We start from the raw sequence: 27922 nt of genomic DNA, 5'->3' as shown, positions 1-27922 counted from the left end.
GCAATGCACAATTTGTGCGAAAAATCCACACAGAAAATATCATTCGTCTTGACCAGGATTCGAACCCGGGTCCTCCGATAAATATCCACTGGGAGAAATGGCGGCTCGGTAGCTTTACTGGCTAAAACACTGGACCGGAAATCGGGGGATCCGGGTTCGAATCCTGGTCAAGGCGAATGATATTTTCTCTGTGGTTTTTTCGCGCAATTTGTGCATTGCAGGTGACTTCCATAAAAGCTAAAAAGCTATCACCGTGGCAAGTCCCCGCAATGGTGCAGCGAGGGTTTGGGGGATATACCCTCCGCAGGACCCTGAGAGATTTTAAAATGTAATACATTTTACTTAATTGGATAAATATTACTTGTAGAATATTGTAAGGATTAATAAAATATCCCCTGAAAGCAGTAAAACTCTCCATTTTGAACAATTTATCTTAAAAAAATTCTGGGGGAGGGCACCCGCATCTCCCGTATTCCATACCCTCCAGTATTAGTTACTCCTAAAACTCCCACTAGCCTTGATTCCTAGCTGCGTGCCTTACTGTCGGCGTCAAAATGTTGTGCCTCTGACTTTGCAAATTTATATCTAGACTCCTGTGCGTGGCATAATAATGCATGCAATAATAATACGTCATTTTAAATGAAATTTTATTCTCAATTCTGATTTATAATTTGTTTGATGAAAAATTCAAAAATCAAGGCACGCGAGTGCAATAGATGACTCCGGACACCATAAAAGTAGCTGTTTTGTCAACTTCATGAACTTTGTAACTCAACCTGGGGGAAACTACTACGTCTACACCATTCATCTTCCACAATAAGTTGCAAACATTAATTTATTAATAAAATGGCTTTTGCGTATTTTTATAACGCATATTTTGTTGTAAAATAGCGAAAATGTTTAAACACTATCTAGTTCTACAGTTTACCCCCAAAAGAAAAATTAAAACTGAATAGAAACACTTCTTAATTTATTTGAAGTAGCCGGCTGTGGTACTATGCGCACGATTTGGACTGCTTGTGGCATCATATGCTCATCAGTCTATAATACCTAGTCCAGTTGGGTCCACAAAAATCCACATATTTACCACTGTCTTTCTCTCTCATCCCTTGACGTATGCTGTACGTCCGGGGGGTAGGAGGGATACGAAGAGGAACGTGCCTTCTGTGGTGAAGTAGAGTGGTTCCCCCACCCTCCCTCTCCGTTCGTGCGGCACGAGATTGCTTTGGCTAATAGGTTGGCGTGACTGCGCCCTCTGGAAGATGGCGACCGCCGCACTCTGCGGATTCCCACGTCCACCGCCGCCCGCGAGGCGGACGCATTCGAAGAGTAGTGTTCTGGCTAATGGCTGAGCGTTATCCTAATTCTCGTGCGTCTTCCGCCCGGACGTGTACCGTCATCACGCAACGTTCCATCTCCCGTGGAGCTTTTCTCGCTCATATTTTCCGATTTTTTCTTTCAAAATAAAAGGGGCGTTGACGGACAGGGGAAGAAACATAAATTGGCTTGCCAGTGTCGACATTACCGCATCGTCCCATCTGCGACTAATAGAAATTAATTGGTTTTTCCGGCACTCTTTTAATTTATATTTTACCAAAAGGGTCGATCTATTTCTCTGCAGTGTGTATGTAAAAAACATCCTGCGTCAAAAATTTGTACCGTATTGTTATGGCCTTAGATCGTGAATTACCATGTCATTACTGATCGAAGCCTTTTCCTGTTTTTGTTAATAAACGTATTTAATCTATGTAGAAACAACTTGAATTGTACCATTGATATTCTCAGTATTCATAGTAATTCTTCTAATATTTCCGGTTTTTAAGGCATTTTAAGTAATTTAAGTAATATTACACTGTGTAGAGAATTGCCATTGTTTACATTATGGAATTTATGGTTTGGAATCGTCTCAAATTTTATTCAGCTGCACTTTTAATAACATGTAAACGACGGACTTTAAGTAAAGGTGTAAGGTTAAGGAATAGCTATTATTTTTCATGATACCATTGAAAATTTAATCATTTTCTAAATTAATATGAGCTGTATCGTTAAATTTCGTAAATATTATGATACTTATAAATATTCCAGTAATGCAACTCTTGAGAGACGTAATGTCTTTCTTAATGCAAACAAAAGGAAAGCATGAATGTTGATGACAATAGCATTTCATATCGTCCATATTTTGTAACAATAGGTGATAATGTGAATTTACAAGATTCTCCAAATATTAAAATGCAGAATTTTTGAAAAATGTATCCGAAATAGTTGATTACTGGACGTATATGGCTTGAAAATCACCTTCTGCTGTTCTAACCTATATAACCAGTATCGTGATCGATCAATCTGCTTCCTCCTATTTAATGATGACTGAGATCATATCAGTGCCATACTTTCGCTGGTCTTGAGAGTTTGTAGTTATCATTGTAGGGATCTATCGGCCCTATCCACAAAAAATATATCTTTGATAAACTGCTTGTTGCCGTGACCCCTTAGAACGAATTCTTACGGATCGATTTTCACCAACTTTTATCTTATTATTGCGTCTTGAGAAGAAGGTTAAATATTTGTGGAAAAATTACCTGGCCGAATGAAATGTGTAATATATGTTCCTTAGTATTCTTCTACCATAAATTAAAAAAGCAGCCTCTAGTCCCTTCAAAAGTGAATTTGATACCGAAGTGGCATGAAATTTTATTCCTTCCCAATATGGCATCGAGACGGCTAATTTAGATAATATCGTGATAAATGCGTTTAAAATTAATAAAAACTTTGATAATATTCAAATAACATCTCCCGGGCGGCTAATTCACGTACGAGAATTAATATCTCCGCTGTTTATTTGCCTTATAATGGCGAAAATGAGAGAAAGTTTTTTCAAATAACAAAAGTATAACTGTCTCATTATACTCCATTAAGTTCTCCTTACATTGATTACCATCAAAGTGATAAATAGTTGCTTTTAAAGTTACATCTACTCTACTTCGCTATATAATGTGTGGGCTTATTTTTACGTATCCTAATTTATTTATATCTCCAATTCAAGGTAAACATCACCTCAAATTATGTTATACGGTCTTAATGGTGAAGAAACCGGGGCTACATTCTATTTTCTTTCGGTATTACTTTCTACTTGCGTGACAAGTTACCAATAAGGCATATGAGCATATTTGAAATCACTTGTATTGATAACATCTCTCCATTATTCTTCGCATTGACTTATTACCATATCCATCAAAGAGCTCAAGCATATTTCCCCAAATTAGCATCAAGAGACATTTCTTGACTGGATCTCAAAATGTCCATCTCCAACCGTTCTGAGGCATTTTCCGTCGATACGACGTGTTTTTATGCTAATTATGACAAGAGATTAGTATCGAGACATTTATGAAGTGTGAGTGATGGTTATCTATCATGTCGTTTAATTTGAAACAAGGAGATAATATGTCAGTGTACTGATAAAAAAATCTTGATTTTTCGTACAAACAGGTAACGTAAATCAAAAGCAGCTCCTTGAAAAAATATAGGAATTTTTAGCTGTCGTTTTTAATTTTCCCATGAAGGAATTAAAATTTGGTAATTAGGTAACTCCCTTTGTTCTGACATTTTTGCTGGCAGCTGTTTCGTCGCTCCCTCAAACACTTGGCAAATGTAGCGTTCCCGAAAGATCTTTTGCATACCAATGAATTCTTTTCCTTTTTTTTTGGAGTCATTAGTTTTCTCGGTCGCGTACAGTGGTAAATCGGTAAAGTGGTGTGATTTTGAAGCCATCTTGATGGTAATGTAATACCGTTTGGTGTTGCTATTTATAATATTTTTACCTTATGCTAATTATGACAAGCTCATAAATAAATAACTTCCTGTAATTAGGAACAGTTTGATTTGAGGTTTTCGTAGCAATTTATACCTTAGCATGTTTTCTGGTTCTACTGTGTCTTCAGGGATTTTCTTGTACCAAAAAATCTGCGAAGCTTTAGGAAGCAATTTTTGTATGTACCTACCTCCTTTGCGGATAAAAATTTTCTTCCCGCATATATTTTTCTGTTTAGACTCCATGTACACATATCAATATTTCATTTGCGTCACAAGGCTATAACATATTCTTAACTATCTGCCTTGCGGTACGAGGGGGTCGGTAAAATCAGGAAATTTCTCGCCAAGTGCACAATTTTTTTTACGGCAATGAGCTCTTTCCACCATGCTATTTACCTAAATATTTTCTATTCAGTTTGATAGAATATTTTGATATGGTGTTTCATAGTTATATTTTGCGATGATTATAGACGATGATAGGATAAATTATTACCATTGAAAACGGAATGCACTTATTGATTAAACCAATTCCTTGCGGATATCATTACTGCAAAATTAAGCACTTGGTAATATTTAGCTGCTCATACGATCACGGTATGACAAAATAACAGCTCATACTACGCAGCAATAGGGATGTCGAATATAGAGGGGATTGGTTAGTTTTTAGAACTACCAATGGGGAACATGCACAATTTTTTATAACCAGATGAATCGGAAGACCACTATCTAAAATGGATGTGGTAAAAATTTCACAGGTGGCCTGCGGTTTTTTACTGAGATATCACTCTTTAAAAATAATTCTTTCTCGGCAGCCTGAAAACACTGCGTCATAGGACAATGGACGCGTGACGTCACAGAACGATATTGCTAGAGACTATTGTTTATATTTTGACAAGAAAGTAAGTGGATGCTAATGATGGAACGGCATTTAGAGTAAATTATTGCTTTGGTTTCTTAATTAGTGATTTTCACTAACCTTAATTGATTATTTCATTCAAGCATAACAAGCATAATGGATGTAAACGAGAAAAAAGAGAGAAAGGTTTACAAATCTTTTGTCGTGCCCTGTTGCTCAAATACCTAAAATTCCTCGCCAAATGAGGTTTTTATTTATGTCCCGAAAGATTCGAAGAAGAGATTAAAATGGTTGAGAGCCTGCAGAAGAGATGTAAATTCTATATCGAAATTATCAACAGTTGTGACGATCATTTCAGCGTACGTGCCAGTAAGGTTGCAAATCTTATTTATGTGAGTTAAAAAAGATTGAATTGAGCCAAAGGATGTTATTGCCACGTAATATAAATCGAAAAGTTACAAACAATCACATTAAAGGAAAAACTTAATTATGAACGGAAAAAGTGTTATTATATTTCAAGAAAAGTATTGTTATAAGATTTTTCTACCGTGTTGATGGAGACTTTTGCGGGGTGGTGCAGCATGCGCAGCAAGGTGTTCGGGTTGACCTTGCTGCGCATTTTTCTACCGGTTTAAGTACGTGTGCATGGAGCTTTGATACTTGCATTTTTCAATTCATATGTATAGATAATTGAGCACAGGTTCCAGTGGCAATGAAGCTGACAAACTATGTGAACTTGAAGCTGAGTCAGAGGATGACCGGGAGAGTAGTTCAGGTATTTCCTCTCAAGTGTCATCAAGTGTTGGGGTTCAAGTACGCACTAAATTCAGGAGTAAACAAACGCAAATAAAGACGTGTTTCTGATAGGGCGACATCACAAAAAAAATAAAATCTGTAAATACCCAGACATCCCCCATTCAATGTTTGAAGAGAAGGAAAGTCAGTAAAACTTTTGAGGAGTCGAGCTCCGAGGAGGATATGAGTGAAGAAGATGAGTACAGTTTTTCTGATAATTCATCTATTGACTCAGAAGCTGAATTTATTAATGAAAATGACTCAGTTGAAAGAAAGCAATAAGCAATTGCAGGAATAAATTTAATTAATAGAAACCATAAGCTATAAATGGGTGTACCTGAAAACTGTAGCTTCATTCTGGGCACTCTTCAGAGAAACACAAATTTACATACGTCCATGATCATGCTAACTCTAAAAAAGATTAGACTTAATGAATGCTTTACTATTCTCTCTGATGAGTTTAGCATATCATTCAGCACAGCTAGTAGGGTGTTCCATGATGCTGTTCCAAAAATATCCCAATGTATGAAACAGCTCATTATATGGCCAGTCAAGAAAAAGATATTAGAGTTACTGCCCATACCATTTCGATCAAGGTATAGCCATGTACAATCAATTATTGATTGCTTAGAAGTAGAGATAGAAAAACCATCGGACCCTGTAAAACAAGCTCTAATATGGTCGGAATACAATTCTGCAAATACTCTGAAGTAATTGGTGTCTAGCACACCTGATGGATTAATAAATTACATATCTAAGGGCTTTGGAGGTCGGATATCTGATTCACTGCTTGTAGAACAATGTGATTACTTTAAATACTTGCCTTCTCATTGTGCTGTGATGGCTGTTCGGGGTTTCAAACACATTGATAGCTTTCTTGGTACAAAAGGCTGCACATTAATTCCACCCCCCAGTGTTAAGTCTGAAGTTAAGAGCACCAAAAAGGAAGTAATGGTGACGAAAATATTGCCAGCTTGAGGATTCATGTTGAGCGTGTTATCAGACGCATTAGGGAATTTAAAATGTTAGTTCCTCATGCCTGTATAGATCACAATCTTATTACCTTGATGGATGATGTGATTATTATATCTTGTGGCTTAATTAATCTTCAAGCTCCATTAACAAAGTAGCATCCCTGAAAAAATGCCGACAATGAAAGGGAGTGCAAAATAAATTTATTACGAAAATATAACAAGAAGGATATGGGGCCAGTTCTGGGGTAACAAAAAAAAACTAATCATGTTTACAGCTGTTGAAAAGAATAGGAAAAATATTTTTCTCCCAAAACCTTGTGGCGGCAGCCACAACATTCATTACAAAATCATGGTCACACTCAACCCATAGACAAGAAATATTCTTTGTCTTCTCAAAATCAGGAGCAGCAACACAAAGTGCAGCTCTTTTTTCTTTTTTTTCAGAGATAGTGCCATATTATGAGACACATTTAGTTTCCTAAATGCCGAATCGTATTTTTGGTGAGTGACGATGTTGTAATAATTCAGAATTATTTAGGCATTAATCATACCTGAAACATATTTGTACATTAGTCTATTATTTCATTACTTATATGCAAACGACTATGGAGCTGATATAAGAGAACCGCATGATAAGTTTGGTATTAAATTTATGGATAACTAATAATTAACCGCTGATGAAGGATAGTTTATTTGATTTCAAAAATAAGTATTTATAAACAGAAAACAATGTTAAAACTTAAAAATTTTCCTATGCATTAAATAGCTTCCTTACCTGCTTGCTTTCACTCCACGCATCTCGGCGGCGACGAAAGAATCTTTGCTTTTAAGGAAGGCGGCCACCATAAAGGAGTCAACCATAGGTAAATTGTCTGACTGCGCCTTCTTAAATCCCACTTCAGTCATTTTGTCAATCAGTTTTCTTTTCACCTAATTCCTCCAACAATCCCCCTCTTTTTCCATCAACAACTCCCTAACGACATTAAAGATCTGTATTCATTGAAAAACAGCAGTATTTAGACATCGAATTTTATGGAGAACTGAGACCACTGAGACTGAATATTGTTCGGTGACGTCAAGCCAATGAGAAAGCGTTTCGGGTCACGTGACTTTCGTCGATTTTTTTTAGAATTTCATTAGCATTTTACAGCATTTGTGATTGACGTAGACAACTTTGGCTTATATATTCGGATTGGTGAGAAAATTCTCTATAAGATAGGCTACAAGAACGGGAGAAACAAAGTTCATGCATGTTCCCCATTGTCGTTGTATTTACTATGCAATCGGCTAGAATCATTAGAAAGTTAGATTTTCTTGACTACTAAGTGTCAATCAAGAGTCTAAGTTAACTTAAGCCAGTTTATATTATTTTGAACTGAATAGATGGACAATTTATTGGTCTAGGGCTTGCCCTATGAGACAAAGTACATTATCTAGAAGAAAATGCTCAGTTTTGCAAAAACATGATTGCATTTTACACATATTTCGTACATACAATCTAAGATCATTGTTATGAGTGCATATGTAAACATATAAGTGTATATTAAATACAATTTTGGTACAAATAGAATACACTCTTATAAAGTTACACTATTGGCGGTAATCATATTGCCTGGTTAAAATTTTGTGGAGTATGAAAACTGGAATAATATTTTCCTGGCGTTTGAGATCATGAGTTGAACGAAGCGTTAAACTGAACTACTTTTACTTGCTGTAACTTACTGTAACATGTTGTATTTGACGCTAACCAGGCATTGTAAAATAAGCCCTAAGTTTTATGAAGTAATTCTGTTGTATTCGCATTGCTTAAGAGTTGTAACACACCATTTTGATTGTAGCTTATTTATATTTCCTTTTCGTTGGCAGCCCGTTGAGCGAGGAGAGGGGGTGAGGGGCGGGGGAGGACCCATCTCCCCCTCTGCCCTCTCCCATCCCAACGAAGAAGGAAGCCACGCGTCCTCTCCAGCAATCCAGCAGGGGGCCAAATTGGGAACTCCGAACTGCTAATCTCGCTGTGCAAGCGGATCACCACTGAAGGACCGCAGCCATGGAGGTGGAGGAAATGCTACAGGAAGTTTTGAGGGGGAGTCTGAAAGCGTCGAGATGGCCAGCGGCACGGGTCGTCAAGATCTTCGTCGCATCCACGAGGAATGGTAAGTGAAGCTTTTTAGCACTTGTATTATACAGTGTCTAATTTGTATCCCGGCGAACAATGGAACTGAAGATTTTTCGGCTCTCACTCCGGATAGGCCCTCTATTTCTACTTCCGACGTTTCGATATGCAACTCGCCCATCTTCCTCAGGGATTCAGGGATCCAATTCCATCCAATTCCGATTGGCAAGTGGCACACCGAAACGTTGGAAGGAAATTTGGAGAACCTTGCTCGGTGTTAGACGAGAGAAATCTTCACTATAGTCAAGGAATTTCCAGTTGGCCACTGTAAGTGCTGTCATTAACCGCGCATTTAAATGGGTTTCAAAAACTAAACTCGCCGCTCCTAATCGTTGGGTGGAGTGATTTACCAAATTTAGCAAGCTAGGGAATCACCCCGACGTTTATCCCCCATTTAAAACTTTCCTCTTAAATTAGATATTGTTTTCTACTCCCTTTATTTCAAGCTATAAATCCTATTCTCTTCCCTCTCCAAGCTAAGGCGGCAATTTCATTACGCCTAGTAATCGGGATGCAGTTGGCATGCGAATATAGTCTTGCCCTGGACTGAATTACCAACATCTTCAAACGAAAAACATTTAGCAGTGTGTTTGAAAAGAACCTTTATGATAACTTTTAGTAAATTCGAGAATCCTTTTCGCTATGGGACTAAATAGAGGAGCAGATTGAATCCCTTTTCAGAAGAGCAGATTCCCACGACTCTCCATCTAACAGGGTTTTTAGCATCCCCTCACCGCCTCCGTATATCATTTATAAGCTTCCTCTCTTCACATAATATGTCCTGCACTTCGTGTTTCCTCTTCCTCTGTGTCCTCTTACATTCATCATTCCCTTCCAGATCCACGTCTGTAACACCTCCAGTCTTATCTCATCCTCCTTAATGTGCTCACGTTTCCAAATCACCAAAAGGCTGAACTCCAGATCGGACTCTTCACTAGCCTGCTTACCGAAATTTATATTAATAGTCACAGGATCTGTAGCATTCATAACTTTTCAATGCTATTCCTCGCGATTGCAAATGCTCTGTCGCAAACATTGCCACGTACCTGAGGCATTGAATACCGATTTCAAAGCGCGCGAAGTCGCTGTGTATCAAGCTTCTACGGGACGGAATCTGCTCTTCTAGGCACAGGCCTGTGGCCCTATTGTGTTATAGATTCTTGGATGAACTGGAACTCATTGTAAGAGTCATTTTTCAAACGCGATACTTACTGTTTTCCATTTGAAGATGTTTGCTATTCAGTGAGGGGTAAGCCTTTTTTTCACTCTCATAATCATATCAATGTTTTTTTTTTGGTAAAAGGGTTCCAAATCACGGAAAAGTTTTCTTATTTGCTCCTGACTATAAAGTAATACTAAATTTTAAGCACATTTTCATTCTTGAAGCATTTAGAAATAAACACTAAGAAACCAAGTAATTTACCTGTAGATAAGGTACTACATGATATATGATTCGTAAAAGTATATTACAATCAATAATAATGATGATGAGGTATTTCTATGTGTAAATTGCTATAAACGCAATATCCCAAAACAACCAACAAGGATACCTTCATTTACTTCGTAGACTTGGCAGAGGAGCGCCGTCAGCTGCTGGAGGTGATTGGACCAGAGCTTCAGGCGGAATACGAGCACAAAGGCCTAGAGGTGAGTACTGGCTCTTTATAATTGTTTATACAATCAGCCTGAGAAATATGGTGTCTTCCGGGGTCTTCTATTTGTTGCACAAAAGATTCGGTTTCATTCAGTCTCTCCAGGTCATGAAACGATGGTGCAGGACTTGAAGCTCTCCCTGATTGGTTCCTGAATGTTCGCGCAACACTCGTTTCCATTAGTTTACAGCGCGATAGCTGTGTTAGGGGCTAAAATAAGTACATTCCCTTTTAAATATATCGATTTTGTCGCTTATTAATATAGGAAGGTACCGTTTTTTTATTAATTAACCGTTAATTATTATTTTTATTTTTAAATAAAGTTACAAATGTACTATTCGGTCGGGTAGTAACGCTAATTAGTCTTGTCCAAGTTCTAGCATAGAAATGGAATTGAAAAAACACATCTATAGATATTAAAAAGTCCCTAAACAAAAGATACTAAGAAGAGGAATGGAAGACTCATACAATTGGACAGTATTCAAATTAAATTCACAAACTCGTGACTTACTTTGTGGTATTCTATCATTTACGCAATATGTCCTCTGATGCTGTATTTTCTTCTCTTTCCTTGTCTAATCTGCAGAATCTCAGACTTAAAACGGACTTCAACTTTCTACACAACATATTGAACTCGACTTTTGACTGCCCTGAACTCCTCTCTCAGTTGAATTTTACAATACCGACTCGTTCCGCTCTCCCTACTCCATCTGCCTATTCCCAGAATTTCCCTGACCAAGCGCTCACCTTTGTATCGCCTCTCCTCCCTTCTAAATTCGCTCCCTCCTTCTATAGATCCTTCTTACCTGTCACGCAAAAAATTCACCGCACAAGCTCTAACCCATATGTCTGCTAATCGAATGTTATACTTCCCTACTGGTTAATTATTTGTTTGTTTTTATATTGTTACTGTATTGTGTCTAATTCATGTCATTGTTAAAAATTTCACCGTAAATTGGCGTCACGGCTGTATGTGAAATTTAATTAAATAAATAAATAAAAAGTTTTTCCTGGATATACATAATTAATTATACCACTTATTTTTTATCAGAGCGCGACCATAAGTGGTATAAGTAATTGTGTATATCCAGGAAAAACTTAGTATTCAAATTTCTTCTGAAGGCCTCTAAATTTTCTGAGAATGGTTCATAAACCTCACACTGCAGACCGTTCCAATCTCATATTCACTGATGCAAAAAAAGAATGGTTTACTATTAGTGACTGATATTTTTGAGGGAAAATATTTTTCTGGCTGAAATTTCAATCCTGGTCACCTGTGTTAGAGTCGGGCATACTTATCAATAAACCAATATGCAGTAACGGATTTAATAGAAAATATGAGACTTTCTAGTTTTACTTGATGGTCATTCCGCTGAGGGAACGCGGTAATTCTTTTTGTTTCTTTCGAGAGATGGGTCAAAAGATACCTCACTTAGAAATTGCTTTTTCGTGTTAACTTTTTCTGGCATTGCTGCAGTGATAGGTGGCACGGTGTAATTCCCTGTTCTAGAGGAAGGCATTTTACCAAGGAAAACGCGTAGTTGTGGAATGTATGAATTTTTTCTACCGGGCAATAAATTTCTAAGAAAACAGCAAAATCCTATTGGAGAATTATTCTGTCCCTCAGGAACACAAATTTGAATGCTAAATCAAAGAGCCGAGATATTAATTCCAGTTACGCATTAGGACGTTAATGTTACAGATGTTCAAACATTTTCCATTTATATACAATGTGGCAATTACCATGGGAATACGAAAGCTATTTAAAGTCGCAAATTTTAATGCAATGGAAATAAGATTTTGCAAATTGCGTTTTTAAATCTATTTGCATTATTGAATTTATTAAAAACTTGGAGTTAGAGATTTTATGATATGACTATCATAAGAGGTGTCACGCGAGGAGCCAACACAAGGCTGTGTTCTTTATAACGGTACATATGGTTTTTTCATACTTATTAATTCGATATTGCAATTTAAAGTCCGTATAAATGCAGTGAAATATTTTGTTATAATTACTAGGGGAGATGTAATTGTAATGTCGTACAGAAACGCTGGCGTATGAAATGAATACCTGATATTGACTTTTAACCATCCGTGCTTTCCAAAATATGGTGTCCATAAAAGGATTAGAAAATTTAAATGTTAGAAACCTGGGAACTACATGAATGAAAAGAAAAAAGTAATAAAATATTTATTATCTCTGGGTACAATGTCCCTAAGAGGACCAATTTTACACTAGTAGTAAGCTGAAGGTAATAAACATTCTATTGAAGAAGCAACAGATTTGAGCAATGGCAAAAAAGAAAATTTGAGATTGAAGTATAAAAATGTAATAAAAAATATGTCTTATAAAATAAGCTGAAACGAACAATGCAACAATGAACATAATGTGACATTATTCTTTTCGTTTGAAGATGTACAGAAACAACTAGATAACTGAAGAAAGAAAATGTTTTTTGTCACATTTATGAACCAAACTTTACAAGAAAACATTAAAATGAGTAATAAAACAATAAAAAAACAGTAATTAAAATAGTCATTGGTTCTTTTTGGCAAAAATTGAGACTAAAAGCTAATACCAAACACCAGAGTTGCAGTAAAAAGCTCAGTTTTTGTGCATACTAAATTACAGAGTTATGATTTTATGCAGAAGGTTGGAATAAAGTTTTATTTTGAATGTCTGCGTATTTAAAGTGCAGAAAGTGAATTAGTTTAGAAGAATGGAAAATAGAGGCGAGAATACACTGGTAGTTTTGTAGAAAAAAGCTGACGTTGTGCCAATCATCGTAGTGGGGAAAAAGTCCTAATCGCCATTTTCTCATCGGGACGAACCGGCGGAAAAATCGAAAAACGTTCGTTTGCTCCTTTTGCATTAATTTTTTTTCCTCTATGTTGTTTTTAATTAGTTCTCCTTCATAATCACGGAGGTAATGCGAGTTCGAAAATATAATGTAAGCGGGCGCACTAGAGGGAAACTGCCCACCAATGAGGAAAGCATTCACTTCCTACGTCATCAACCTCGTTATTCATTTTTTTATACTCTGTTTCCTTTCTCATTCAGAGACCACGCTGTCTCTTTTTAATTGGATGGGTTCCGCAAAAAGCAAGGTCTTCCCCATATTTTTTTGTCCGGCCATCCCGAATATATGAAAGTTTTTCTTCGTAATTAAGGCGAAAGTATGCGAAATAAATAAGACTCATTCCTAATTCTTCCACTCGACCCGTCATTTTTGTCGATCCATCGAAAGGTAAGTCTGGAGAGGAGATAAAGAATTTTTTGTCGGGAGAAATTCGGAGGAAAAAATGCTTAAGAGATCTAGTTCGTATTTTAAATACAGTGATGAATTTACTTGTGGACCAGAATTCCAATTTAATATAGCGTTCAATGTAGTCTAAGTCCTATCAAAATTCATTTTTCCCATTTTTTTATATAATGAAGTATTTAAGAGCATTAAATTAAGTACATCTGCCATGAATATATTGCTTACGTGATTGGAGGAAATGGGTACTGATTTAGTTGTTTTTATCTAACCGGAACAAAACTGAATTGGCAGACCATGGCCGAGGATTCGAAACCCTAGGGCGGGCTTGCGGGGTTACTCTCCTTGGCCGAAGTCTGAAGCAATAAGCTTATCACCTCTGCACCACAGAAGGGGGAGGACAGGAAGGAAAAAGGAAGGAGGCGCCGCCGCGATAGGAGCCCGACGACGCCTCCTAGGACGGGATAGGGAAAGAAGGGATGGGAGGAAGGAATCCCGCACCGTCACAGAGGCGGGCGGGTCCTACCACTAGCGAAACCAGGAAATCCATTACTGTTCCAGCGATTTTAGAGGATTATTCTATGAGGAAGAATAATCAACGATCAAATTGCTAGAGGTAGACCATGGAAGTTGCCTACGCCAGCGTATTTTTATAGCATATTTAACCCGATACACACTAACTCCCTATAAGTTTTTTTCAGCATTTGTTTACGACCGCTCTCATATTTATGTGCATTCATGAGGGTTTAACAATCCGAGGTTGAATTATGATGGCATTAAAAATTGATATTTTCAAATCATTTTTGAGTTGAGACGCGTATCGATGAACCTTGCTTCATTTTATTACCAGCAGGCAGTTGAAGCAGATTTATGGCTTCACCACCAACTGTAGCATAGCCAACCGTGAAATTGAAAATCACCGTCCGGTTATAAGATTTTCTTCCGTATTTACTGCAAAACCGCGGAAGACATGGCTCTGCCTATTTAAATCCTGCGCCTTAGTATATTTATAAGTGAAACAAGCCCTAATCATTAAAGGTGAGGCTAGTGATACGAGGGTGGTTTGACAAGTTCTCGGAATGGAATAGAAAATTGTTCTTACATCGCTGGAACTTATTTTATTTTTCAATATAGTTTCCTTGTGGATTACTACATTTGGTCCAACCATATTCTAGTGCCTTGATCCCATCTAGAAAATGAGATTTCTCTAGGCCTGCAAAATAGTTGTCAACTCCGGCTATCAGTTCTTCATTTGAAGTAAATCATATTATCCACCAGGTCCACCATGAAAAAATTTGTTTTTGGAAGAGATGGAAGTCTGACGGAGGCACATCAGGTGAATAAAGCGGAAGTGGGAACAATTAATACCATAATTCCTGTTATTTTGCCATTGCGGCAGCACATGTGTGCAGGCGCGCATTGTATTGATGGAAGATGACTTTCTTCCTTGCTAAACCTGGCATTTTTTCGCGTATATTTTGTTGCAATTAGTCTAAGAAGTTAGCATAGTATTCTCCAGTAATTGTTTGCTTAGTGGGGAGACAATCTATGAACAGAATCCCCTTCACATCCCAGAACACTGATGTCATTTCGTTTCCAGTCGAAAGAATTGTCATTACTTTCTTTGGTGGTGGATAATCATCATGTTTCCACAGCTTTGGCTGTGTTTTTGTCTCTGGGGAATAGTAATGGACCCAAGTTTCATCTTTAGCCACAAACCGGTGCAAAAAAAACTTGTTCGTTTTCCCTAAAACGCGTCAAACATATTTCCGATATGTCCATTCTCATGCGTTTTTGATCCAGCGTCAAGAGTCGCGGCACTCATCTAGCAGATAATTTTTTCATTCCTAATTTTTCAGTTAAAATATAATATATCCTTTTATATGATATCTGGCAAGCAAGAGCAATTTCATCCAATATAAATCGGCGATCCTCTATTTCCATTTTGTGCACTTTTGTAATGATTTCTTGAGTAGTGACACTTCTTGGCCGACCTATGCGCGGACCATCATCTAAGTTCTCTCGACCAAATTTAAATTCATTTATCCTCTTGGCAACTGTTGACTATGATGGAACAGAGTCCCCTGGTGTATTCTGGAAATCGGCTTGAATGTCCTTTGCTTTCATACCTATTTTTACGAAGTAGTTAATCACAGCACGAACCTCGATTTTTTCCATCTTCGAAATTTCTATGCGATAAAACAACAAAAAAGCCACGTCACCGCCATAGTTCTTTTCCACGAGTATTGATGTGGCATGTGTTTACAGCGAACAGTTCTATGGATATCACTTGAAAAGTTCGTTGCACTAGCGCTAACAACTCGTGGTGATTCGGAGAACTTTTCAAACCACACTCGTATTAGCGTTATCAACTCAGTAACAATGGAAATGGTATTTAGATGTTCACTCAATTTTCTCATTGCAATCGCTCTCTTTTATAATTATTATTGCTGGTAGTTGAAGATATATCTTATCATTTATTTCTTCGACAATTATGAATTTTTTTTCTAAAAACACGTTCAAACGAATACTTTGAGGAAAATGAAATATTTTTATAGAATTGGATGCGTCATTCATTTGACTATCTATTTTTTTAATCTGACCTCTATTTTTAGTGAAGGTAGTTTTTAAAATCTAATAATAAAACTGCTGGACCAAACCACGACCACCGAGAGACAAGGCCTGAGCGCTGAATCGTGACGTCACGAGTCGTAGGCGGACGGAGGGAGTAGCAAAGACTGCCATTGATAGCGCCGATTGGTGGGGAATGCGTAAGAAAACCAAACGATATGTGAACAGACATTTCTCCGGCTACAATATCATATGTAATTACATTTAAATGATGTTAACAGTAAATCCCTACCTCGAGAAACATAATTGTTTCGACTGGACCAACGCCTTCGCCGAAAAATCTTCTTTGAAGAGAAACAGCTTGCTTCCAAATGCATTCGAAACCTCGAGAATATCATTAAAAGTCTTATATTCAGTAAAACATTTTTTACACATCAGTGGTTCTTATAACATAGAAGTCATAGGATATTTACATCCTTCACGGGGCTTCTATTTTTTCAGCATCGCTGCATTAAACGATGATGAAATTAAAAAGTTATGTTCTTACACATGCGCAAGATTAGGATAAAACTAGATTGTGCTTCTGTTAAATTATATAGGGATTGTTTTGATTAGACCTATCTGCAAACTATAATTTCATGGCAATTTAATCACTTAATTGTAGCCTTTTAAGAAACGGTGAACTAGGATTTGATGCTTTAAAGTACCTGGGGAAATTGTTTTGAATGGAAAAATACCATGTCTTACCTGATAACACAGAAATGTAGCATATAAGGCATTCAGTTGGGAAAATAATAGTTTTTCTTATTGATCCAGTTGTTGCGAATACATTTAAACATAAGGACAGAGTCAAGCCTTTAGAATAATGGTCAAGAATGATGAGAAGGATGTGGATAAACTATACTCAGCCTTGGTGGATTGGTGAAGAGAGATACTGCCTTCCTGTTGATGGATTTGTTTTCACTTATAATACAAACCTCATCCAGACCAACTTTTTCGAGACCAACGATGACTTTCTTCAGAATATCTTTTAGAACACAGGCTGACAGAGTACTCACTGGCAAAATATGGACAATATCTTTGAATTAATATAGTAAGTTCTCTACCGCGAACACATGAGCACTAGAAGCTAAACTGCTGGAGTTATATGCAGGTTCTTCTATACATCTGCCCTTGTAGTCAAGAAAGGGTTTCAAATGAACTTGATCCATCATAAGGGTGATATAACGCTCGTGACTCTGTAATGAGATACTCGGTGCCTCACGTAAAATAGAAACCCATGCTCATTTTGCTCATTAATTGGACCAATTTTAAAAGAAGAGCAGAGCCGTTTGATAGTAACTGGATGTGTGGAAAACCAAATGACCAGAATTGCGAGCAAATATATGAACTTCAGGAGATATTAAAAAAAACATTGCAGCAAATACAAATATGTCCCAGATGAACCTTACTTACTATCTTTTCTTGAACCTACTTACCTTTTTTTCTGGAACAAGAGACATTTGTGATTTGATAAAGTTATTCAAAGAGTGATTTGCATAGTCTTTAATTTTTCATTCTTCCAGTAGAGCTACAATATCGCTATAAATATTAATATTATTTGTGGAGTTTTTAAATTCTATCCAACACATCATAGGTACTTTCCATACATGAAATAGGCTTGAAAAAGTGGAGTGAATTTGCCTATTGCTTTTAATTCCCTTTTTCAGTGGTATACTTTGATATTATTATGAATGTATACTACTAATGAGTAAGTAATAAGAGGTGATGCACACTCTTCCAAATGCTTTAATATTATAGCACACGGCTACACGACCACATCCCAAAATACTGAATGCTTATTCATCTTCACCAGAGAATTTACGTTTCCGAAAGAGTCCAGCTTTTTCTAAGCCCTATATTCTTCCTGAGTTTTCAAACTCTCAGCTAAAGCAGCTTCCACAGTAGCACTTTCAAGACGCTGCTCCCTCATTGAAGGCGCATCCCTGGTCTGCTCTGAAGTGGTAAGGTACCCAGGGCAATCAGGGAAGATCCCTCAGTTTTGGGCTGTTCAATGGTACAGCCAGCAGTTTTCCTGACTTCTCATCGAAGTAGGAGATTTAATGAAGCACATCTTCAAACAGAAAATGCCGGATACACACCTTAAAAATAGAGATAATTTTATTGGTAGACGGAAAATCAACTGTATTTCAAGTGAAGAATACCTTCGTCTGATAAGGGTGTAGTAAACAAGATCTTAAGTCGAATTAAATAATTCGCTGTGCACACATTGGTAGTTAGATTAACAATATTTGATCTAAAATGCAAACTTAGACATGGGCCATATTTATCTCGTTTGTAGGTAGCCCATTTATTCATCCCGAGCGTTTCACATGTTTCCATAATGTATTAACTACTGAAGAATCGTTCATTTAATACCCTCGAAGACTTTAAATTTCGCTCTCCAAACAATCGTTCTCAGATTAACACGATTAGTTAGTACATATCATCTATGTAAGAACTAGTTAATGCAAAAAAATCTTCTTTTCTAAAACAGTAATACTACCCTATGCATGCGTAAACATACAAATAATGTAAAATGCCATCGTAGGCATGGGTCATATTTATTACACAAGTAGGTATCTCATTTATTCATCCCGAGTGTTTCACATGTTTCCACAATTTACTAATAACAAAACTATTCATAACACCCTCAAAAAATCAAGTTCTTCTTAATAACAACACCTTAGAACACGAGGATAAGCGCCGTATTCTATTTAGCGTTGATATTCGAGAATTTCAAAGACATTTAAGTACTATGAAATAATTAAAACCATTAATTATGCAAGCGATAACGCAAATAATATTGAAATCAACCTGCAAATACACTCGAGAGTAGAATTGTTTCAAGAAACCATAACAATTCGTCTACCGGTCAATTATTATATCAAATATCTTTTTAATTCACTTTTAATGACGATCAACATTTACATTATACTAACATTTCCCTGAATAATCACGCCGTCCAAATAGAAAGGAAAAGATAGTAACTCACCTTGGAATATTTCGTCGGCTGGAAGTCTTTACTTGGAATGGTAAGTATCCATTTCCTCTTCGTCTCTTCGTCCTTAGGAAATTTGAAAACGCACACTTTCGTTACCTCCGTGTATTTTCCTCTGCACAGATGCAGACAACACTAGTACACTATTTGTTGAACACTTATATTCAATACTGTTGCCCACAAAACCATCGCAAAAGCTTTAAAACTCCAAATAACTTAGCATTCAACAACCCAATCACCATTTTCACCGCAATGGCTTATGAATATAAACAACTGCAAGCATTGTCGGAAGGCGTGGTTGATAACCTACGGCTCGTGACGTCAGACAATTAGAAGGCATCAGCGCTCAGGCCTTGTCTCTCGGTGGTCGTGACCAAACCCGATGATTATCATTCACTATGAGTAGGCTCGTTCGGGGGCCCTGAGGGCAAGTTGTAGAAAATTTATTGAAACATTACACCAGTTAAGGAAGGATTCAATGGATAATAATGCAATATAAGATTTAGTTTTTTCTCAGCAATTTATTTTGATAAGTTTCGAGTTTCTAAATATTTTAAATTTTGTTTTCACTGAGGTTAATTACCTGAGGTTAAATAAGGTTCCTTGGTGTAATTTGGTGGACATAAGTGATATTTGACAAAATGAAAAGAACGTATTTCAACCAACTAATGTTTCATTTTAGGTAGGCTATTGAAAATGGTATTACGTGCCGAAACCTGGGTTGGTTGATATGAATAAGTGTTGAAATAGACAAATAATTTTCACTGTGTTAAGTATTCGTTTTAACTCAGCTGAAAACCCCAGGATTGAGAATAACGCAATTTACTTCGCCCCCCTCCCCAAACTACAGCAAAAATCACACTGTAGAAAGCTTCCTTTTGAATTAACTGTCATTAGCAACATAGTTCCGATTTTCAAAATCCGATCGTCGAAACAATTTCAAATTAAAATGATCTCGGACATAAAAGCATTTCATTGTATGTACCTATAGAAGGGTGACTTTTATTTGCATTTAATGATGATTTAATAGTGATATAGGAAATCCATAAGTGCAAAACAACCGAGAACAGTTTAAATTACGCTCAAAAATCCTATAACAATGAAATAAGCATAACGTTAATTGAACTCAAAGATCCATACAAAATCTAATCAATCAACGCAAAGATTAAGTTCAACAGATTCAGGCTTCAATTGGTGGAAGTTAGACATATTTAAGTAAATGAAAGATCGTAGCACTTTTCCACAAGAATTTTTAATGCGTACAACGCGTTTCGGCTCACTGAGCCATCATCTGGTACAAGACGCTTGAACACATGTGAAGATCCCTTTTATACCCTTGAGAAATGAGAGTATTGGAGTAGGAGAGGATTTGACATCTTTGAGGATGGGGGGGGTGGGAACGGGTGTACAGAGTAGAGACAATGGGGAAAGATACAACTACGGGATGTGGAGAGCCCACGTTGGATGGAGGGTTCTGGTCATAACTGTAAAATGACGACACGTGCGGAAGACCATAGCAAAACAGGAGGGGGGGGGGGTGTTGAGAAGAGTGAAAAAAGGGGGGGGGGTGGCGGTTTAGGGTAAAAAGAGGCCGCGTGTCTTTTGAAAGTGAGAGGAGTAAGTAGCGACGCAGGAAAAAGGTGGGGGTGAGGAGTCCCTTTGGGTTAGCTGAGAAGGAGTGAAAGTTAGCGGGGGTACAAGGGAGGAAATTGCCAGCAATAGAAAATGGTCAAATGCGTAGAGAGGATGGGCGGACGGGAAACACCCCGTGGATGTTGGGGTCACTTAAGGCGTGGGTGAGGAAAGAATTTCACCATTTGTTTTGGTGAAGGGTATCTTTAGGAGAGGGGAGTGGGTGAAAAACACTTGCTCATTCATAAGCGTATTCAAATCACTTTGTACAATTTCGAATTGCTCAAAAACATCCAGTCTTGTACCCTTACTTTCTAAATGTAGAATTTCAGGTTTAAAATTACAATAATGTAAAGTCTGAAGAAGGTGTTTAGCGAGAAGTGACGTTTCATCTCCATTTTTCCAGCACCTTCTATGTTCTTTCATTCTGGTAATGAAACTTCTGCCTGTTTGGCCGATGTAACACATGTTACATGACTCACAATTAACCTAACAATTACCCTAAACCGCCCCCCCCCCTTTTTTCACTCTTCTCAACACCCCCCCCCCCTCCTGTTTTGCTATGGTCTTCCCCACGTGTCGTCATTTTACAGTTATGACCAGAACCCTCCATCCAACGTGGGTTCTCCACATCCCGTAGTTGTAATCTTTCCCCATTGTCTCTACTCTGTACACCCGTTCCCACCCCCCCCCCCATCCTCAAAGATGTCAAATCCTCTCCTACTCCAATACTCTCCTTTCTCAAGGGTATAAAAGGGATCTTCACATGTGTTCGAGCGTCTTGTACCAGATGATGGCTCAGTGAGCCGAAACGCGTTGTACGCATTAAAAATTCTTGTGGAAAAGTGCTACGATCTTTCATTTATTTAAAAAAAAACGCAAAGATTCTTTGAACTCCGAATAACAGTCTTGCGGTTTTAAATAGTCTTACAATTTCCTTTTGAAATATTCTGGGGATGTAGGAAAGTTTTATTAAGGGGAGTAATGAATACTAAAACCCGTACGCGGTAATCAGGAAGGAATTATGGTACTGGCTAATATGGCGTATGTGGAGAAGATTAGTATCTAACCGGGTTTTTATGACGGAAACACTAGTCCTGTGGGGGAATACGTTATGGGGGTATTACAGGCATAAAAGTTTGGAAGAGAGAGAGAAGAAAAGACGTATTTGGTTTAACTGCCAGCTTAATTTGATAATAATTAATTTGAAACACCGATAAAGAGAAAAAAGTTGGTAGGAATACATAAAAATATTGGAGATAATCCCTAAAGAATAACGTGACTAGCCAAACTTCTTTCCGAATTATATTTCACGTTTTTCATCTTCTGTGATATGAGTAAAAACCACAGAAGCTCCCTTCAAGTGGATTTCTGGGGAAAATTGGAGGGTATGATCAGAGTTCTTGCCAATTTAGAGCTCGAGTCCGCAGTAACGAGGTCAAATTGAACCGTTCATGCGTGCGGCATGTCGAAGTTTCAATCGTGGAACTAATCCGCCGTCGACGGTCGAGTCATTCATTGCACGAGGGGCACCCGGCTGTTTTAGAGTGGTTTGATTCACGGGCCACCAGTAAGGGGCGGGCCCACCTGTTGAAAGGAGAGCTCGCAAGAGTGTACGCTGGTGGGGCGGGCAGGAATCGAGCGAGGGGTTTGAGGGGGGTGGGGCGCAGGGCGCTCGTTGCTTAGCGACGACTTTGCAACAATAGCACCGTGCGAAGAAAAATATTGTGCTTTTCCTGGCTTATTATGTTAATTTAATCAGTTTACGCAAAATTGAATGAGCTTGATATACTCTACTTTATCATCGACTGAAATGTACACTAGATACCAGTCATGAAACACAGGTGGCTGAATTTTTCTACAGATTCGACTGTGTAATTTATATTGTACTGTAAGCTGCCAAAGAATTTCTCATTACGTTATAGCATGTTTAAAAATGCTCATTATTACTAGATCCTCGTCTTTCGCGAAGATTTGTGTTTAGTGGCTAGAAGAGTTCTTTCGTGGGATTCATTTTGTATTTAGTTCCTCGAAGTGGACCTCCCCTTTCTCCTCTGTCAATTAGTGCGGAAAATAATCATTGTGATAAAGGGAAGATGCTTTCAAATGGAAACCTGATTAATTCAGAAAGCACTACGGTCATGCAGAGTTTTTTTCCATAGCGTGTTATTACACTCAAATTCAGTAACCTGGCAAGAGGTTTTTTTCAATGAACAAGTTTGGGTGAAAATAAACCCTAAACCTATTATCATAGATTAAAACATAAATGGGCAAGCTTCATTTTCATCTAATCCACTGTGACATAGTAATTCGTTTTTCCCCCGAACCATAAAGGACTTTAATAAATGCTATTCGTAATTTCCTTTGAGCACTTCCTTTTATTTGTAAACGGCTGGTGTCCTAACACCCCCCTGTCACACGCCTTTCAGGTGGCTTGCGGGGTATTATGTAGATGTAGATGAAATCGAATCAGCTATATCAAGGAGAAATGTGTTCGAACTATGGTGACAGAATTGTATGGTGTTAAAAAATGATATAGAAAAAATGTTTTGTTTAAAATCGCTCATCATACCAAGCTCGTCTTTCGTGGGGTTTTCTACATATTGGTTGTGAGAGGTCTTTCGTGGGATTGATATTTTTTTGTGGTTCGGAGTGGACTCGGCCCCTCCCCTCTGCCATCCAGTGTGGTCATCGTGATGTTCTTCCGGGGGAGGAAACTGTTTGTTGGTGGTGGTCTTTGAAAGGGACGCCTGATTGGCGAAACTGCTGCGGGCTCTTGATAATGAAAGAGAAAGGGCCGGCGAGGTCCTCCCTCCTTTTGGGAGAGAGGGAAGAGGAGGGCTGTTTGATTTTTCGACGGAATCAGCGCTCGCAAGGGAACTGCGACCGCTGTTTGTGTTTTGCTCGGTGGGCACAGAGAAGGAGGCTTGTAATTCGAGATTAGGAAGGGAAGAGGCCCTTTTGGCTGGACGCTCGACGAGTGCGGTTTTGATCACAGGCATCCCTTCATCATCTTCGCGGTAACGCTGAAGAGTGGAGGCGGGGAAACTTCGTGTTATGTGGGTCGAGGGTGGTGTCTTATTTTGGCTCAGTCGCCCCAGCGGCCGGCGTTGATGACGATGATGCTGCCTCCACTCCGAAAAATTTTCGTTTGGATACTGCTTCAACTTCGGCTTTATTTGCTCAGATGTTGTGTGGTGTTACGTTCCCTGAGTTTAAATCGGTTTTTATATGATGCTAATTACTAATATATAGTGAATTGTGGTGTTTAAATTCCTAATTCCAATTCTTTTTAATCGTATTAATAGCTGAAATACCCGCGGTTTTTAATTCATAGCAATAGTATTTCATTACAGAATTAACATATATCAAATACGCAAATGTTTATCAATTAATTAAAATGATTCTGAAGATTTCTTGAGTTTCCTACCAGGTGGTAATTTCGCTGGATACCGACGTTTCGCGTATTTACAACGGTATTACCACCCGGTTGAAAATGCTGGAAGTATTCTGTGTACCATACGTCAGGGAGAATAAATTATCATTGACGTAACCGGTGTATAATTCATGAACCCGATTAAAAGTTTGGAAATAGGGTAACATTTATGCATATACATATATTGTAGAATGAAGTACGACTTTTAAAATTTCCGACAAACGCCTGCATTTGAAATTTGTGGCTTCGATCATCACATGGTAATGATATAGGGTAGTTTCCTTCATCAAAGAAACCGAAAGGCATTGATTGCGATTTGTTACCCACAATTACTGTATTCATAATATACAAATTATTTCGTTTTAGAAATACCGGTTTAGACGAATGGCAATGGTCCATTTTTATCCTCATTTGAAAAGGGCCAGATTGGCGCCCATGCGATGCCACTCCACGTGACGTCACAGGGACCTAGTTTCTATACGAGAAGATAGGAGTTATACATTGTCTGAGGTTACCAATGCATGCATGAGGCGCAGAGCTCAGGGAAACGTGTCTAAATAATCACTTATTAAAACTGGCTAAGGTCGGAAAGTTTTCTTCGTTTGATAAGGTATTAATAAACCTTTTTTAAGCCAAGCGCTACCAGACAGCAAGGTACTCAGCTACCCTCTAGCATCCTGCGTCCTATCAGCGCTCAGAGCCTCGATCAAGGTCACCTCACAAGGCGGGAGGGGGAACCAGAAATACGTCACACGGAGAGATTTCCTTACCCGTCGCGTTTTCGCGCGCTTGAAAATTTTCACTTTTCATTTAATCGCGAAAAATAGATATCGTCATTTAAAAATCTAAAAGCGTGAAATACGTACTCCTGCAGTAATAATCTTCCGATATAGGCAATAAGAAAATAATAGGAAACCACCCTATTCACAAAATATGTATCTGGAATATGGGCGCATCACCAGGCTCGGTATGTGCAATACATACCATTCCAGGAGCCGAAAAAATTTAATTCAGAATTCTCCGGCACCCAAGCACAAAGTGGTCATGCCATCTAATCTTGGTAGCATTCGTGAGCAGCGAAAGTTGTACGAAAAAGAGCCAAAATGTTTCTTAGCTTTTAAGAGGGTTAAATTACAGATTATGCGCCTAACAAATCTCTGGTACTAAACTGAAATTGATTGTAAATAAACGACGAATTAAACGCCTACCCAGCTCTAGTGGGTTTCAGGTTTTATTCTGTTTGAGGTTTCACTGTATGTCGCCAAATTATTTTTCATTAATTCAGGCCTGCGATGCCTCATGCTGTCTTCATAGATAACAATTATATGTGATTGTAATAAGGTGACAGACAGAGGAATAGGCTATGCTACATTTCCATGAAAAAGTTTATATTTCCGCTGATTGAATTTTATCGAAAAATTTTTCCCATGAGTGATAGTGAATGCAAAAAACCCTGATGTCATCTGCTTGCTTTCAAATTTTCGCCCATTTCTATCGCATTTATTGCTGCTCGCAGATGGCAGCGATGACTGTGGCTGGTGGTTGGTACAGCTTAAACCCTCTTGCGAGAAATAGAAGGAGGAAATGATCCTGAGACGAGGTTTTAAGCGATGGAAATTTGTGGCCTAAAGCTGTCGTCTCTGGGAGAGAGGAAATTAAAGCATCGCATGATCTCCTCGGGATTTGCTATCTTGAATTTTGAATGGAAGAACTGCAGAAGGAGATCAAAATGGCAAGGGAGACGAGTCGGACGGAAATGAAATTTGAAGCCTTGGAAATAGTCAACCGCTACCTGCGTCGTGAGATATAGATCTAAGGAAACCATTTTATTTGCGAAGAAATAGAAAATAGGCCTGCACCGAGGGGTTAATGGACCTCCAGAAAAGCGAAAATTTCTTCTATTTTTGTTCCCACGTAGTGTGAGGAAAATGGCATATTATTTTGCTCTTATTTATATATGAATTAAATAGAACCTCTAGGTATTCAATGAAGCTCTCCTTTATCTTTTCAGCGGAATGAAATTTTTTCAAATGCTATTTTATCTTTGAAGACGCAATAATTATTTAATGAAACTGCCTTTATGATGCTATGAAACTTTTTAGTGTCATTAAAACGGTGGAGGTAATTTGGAAAAGATCGATTGGTACCTAAATCAGATTTTTATATTTATTTTAGCTTGCCACTGATCAATTAGCCAAGTAGGTCAAAAATTATAGTTGACAAAAATTTTTATTTCATTTACTTCATGTACAGTGTTCCTTTTAGACTAATCGTGTTAAGAATCATGAATTGAAGAGCCAACGAGTACGTATTTAAGCGCGCTGCTATAAATCTTTCTGAAGTTTTCGAACTATTGATATTTCGTAAGTATGTAAATTTTAAATGAAATCACTTATAAATTAACTAGTTCTCAGACAGCTAAAAATCATTGTAATTTTCGATCCAGTATGAAAAATTTGAAAAATGAAATTCGATGCCTACTATGTCAAATATTTCATAAATTTGTTCGAATATTCGAGAAAAGTGTTGATGAGCGAGAAAATGCATGGAAAAGGTATGGAACTGCACTTATCTTCAAAAGAATTTAAATTAAATTTCAATAAATTTTCGAGCAGTATTTACTTTTGGTGGCATGAGTTGAAATTCCGTTCCAAAACTGTAAAGCATGCAGAAATTCCTCCGCAAAGTATAAAAATGTATGCGTCAATGTTGTGAAGCGACGGAATGAAATTTTTAAATCTATAGGTAATGTATTGGTTGGGAAAGGGTTGGAAAATCTATCAGCGTAAAGATAAAAAAAATGCAAAAAAAAACAAATTCACGCGCTCTAGAATAAAATGACTGATAACAAAATTGTGGTATGTGCTGACTTCCAAATATGTGTTTTGGTAATTTTAATATGCAAGATAGTAGGTCACAGTGAATGGCATGAAAGATAGTTTACGCATCACACATTTATGTGGTTGGCAAAAGCGTTTGTTTTGTCACCGGCGTACTAAAATATTCTAGCATGCGCGTTTTTTATGAAACCTTGAGGTACAAAATTTTGTATCAATTCAATTACATTCATTAACAGTTTTTTTTTATTTTAGAAATGAGAAATTTTGGGTATTTTTTGAAAACGATAATTTGCTTATAATAGGCATCGGAAATTTTCTGCCTTATCCATCTTTCATTTATGGTTATTTAATCTCAAATCAATCATAGAAAATATTGAAAAATTGAACTAAAGATAAATCATGGAAATATTGAAGCATTCGCCTTTTACTATACAGCAGCCTAGATGGTAGTGACCATAAACTGGAGAATTAAGAATCACAGCATCACATGATAAAATATAATTTCGTAGAACGCATAGTTTTTGAATCTTTGCATCCAAATTTAAGAATTGTATGCTCTTACTGGGTGGTATTTATCAATAAATGAGAAGGTACGCAGAAAATAATTTTCAGGTATGAAGTATTTCCAGATAAATACCGAAAAGTTAAAATTTAAGTCTGTTTGAGGAGCTTTAAAGCTGGAGATAAAGTATGAGCTAAACCTGTACCTTCCCCAGAAACTTCTGAGTTACAATTTGGCATATTAATCTGGATATATGCCCCCATAATATGGACATGCATTAATATATATCTATTATTATTCAGTAATTACTTAGCTATATCTCTCTCTTAGAATATAAGCGTGCTGTTCAGGTTATTTTAAATCCATATGCCGTTGAACCAGAAT

General features: G+C 37.6%; 1 protein-coding gene across 1 annotated transcript in view; it reads left to right on the top strand.

Annotated features, from left to right (window-relative positions):
• Window positions 1-27922, top strand: part of LOC124161272 (protein qui-1) — a 736232-nt gene that overhangs the window by 439267 nt on the left and 269043 nt on the right. Inside the window, exons 3-4 of the mRNA XM_046537561.1 lie at window positions 8299-8585; window positions 10173-10252. Of these exons, the coding sequence (XP_046393517.1) occupies window positions 8480-8585; window positions 10173-10252 (186 nt within the window). The 5' untranslated portion in view covers window positions 8299-8479. The remainder of the gene's footprint in view (window positions 1-8298; window positions 8586-10172; window positions 10253-27922) is intronic.

The sequence above is a fragment of the Ischnura elegans genome, chromosome 6, assembly GCF_921293095.1.
Source record: "Ischnura elegans chromosome 6, ioIscEleg1.1, whole genome shotgun sequence".
Taxonomy (NCBI): Eukaryota; Metazoa; Arthropoda; class Insecta; order Odonata; family Coenagrionidae; genus Ischnura; species Ischnura elegans.
The sequence above is the reverse complement of the archived record's forward strand: the minus strand, read 5'-3'. Positions and strand labels throughout refer to the sequence as shown.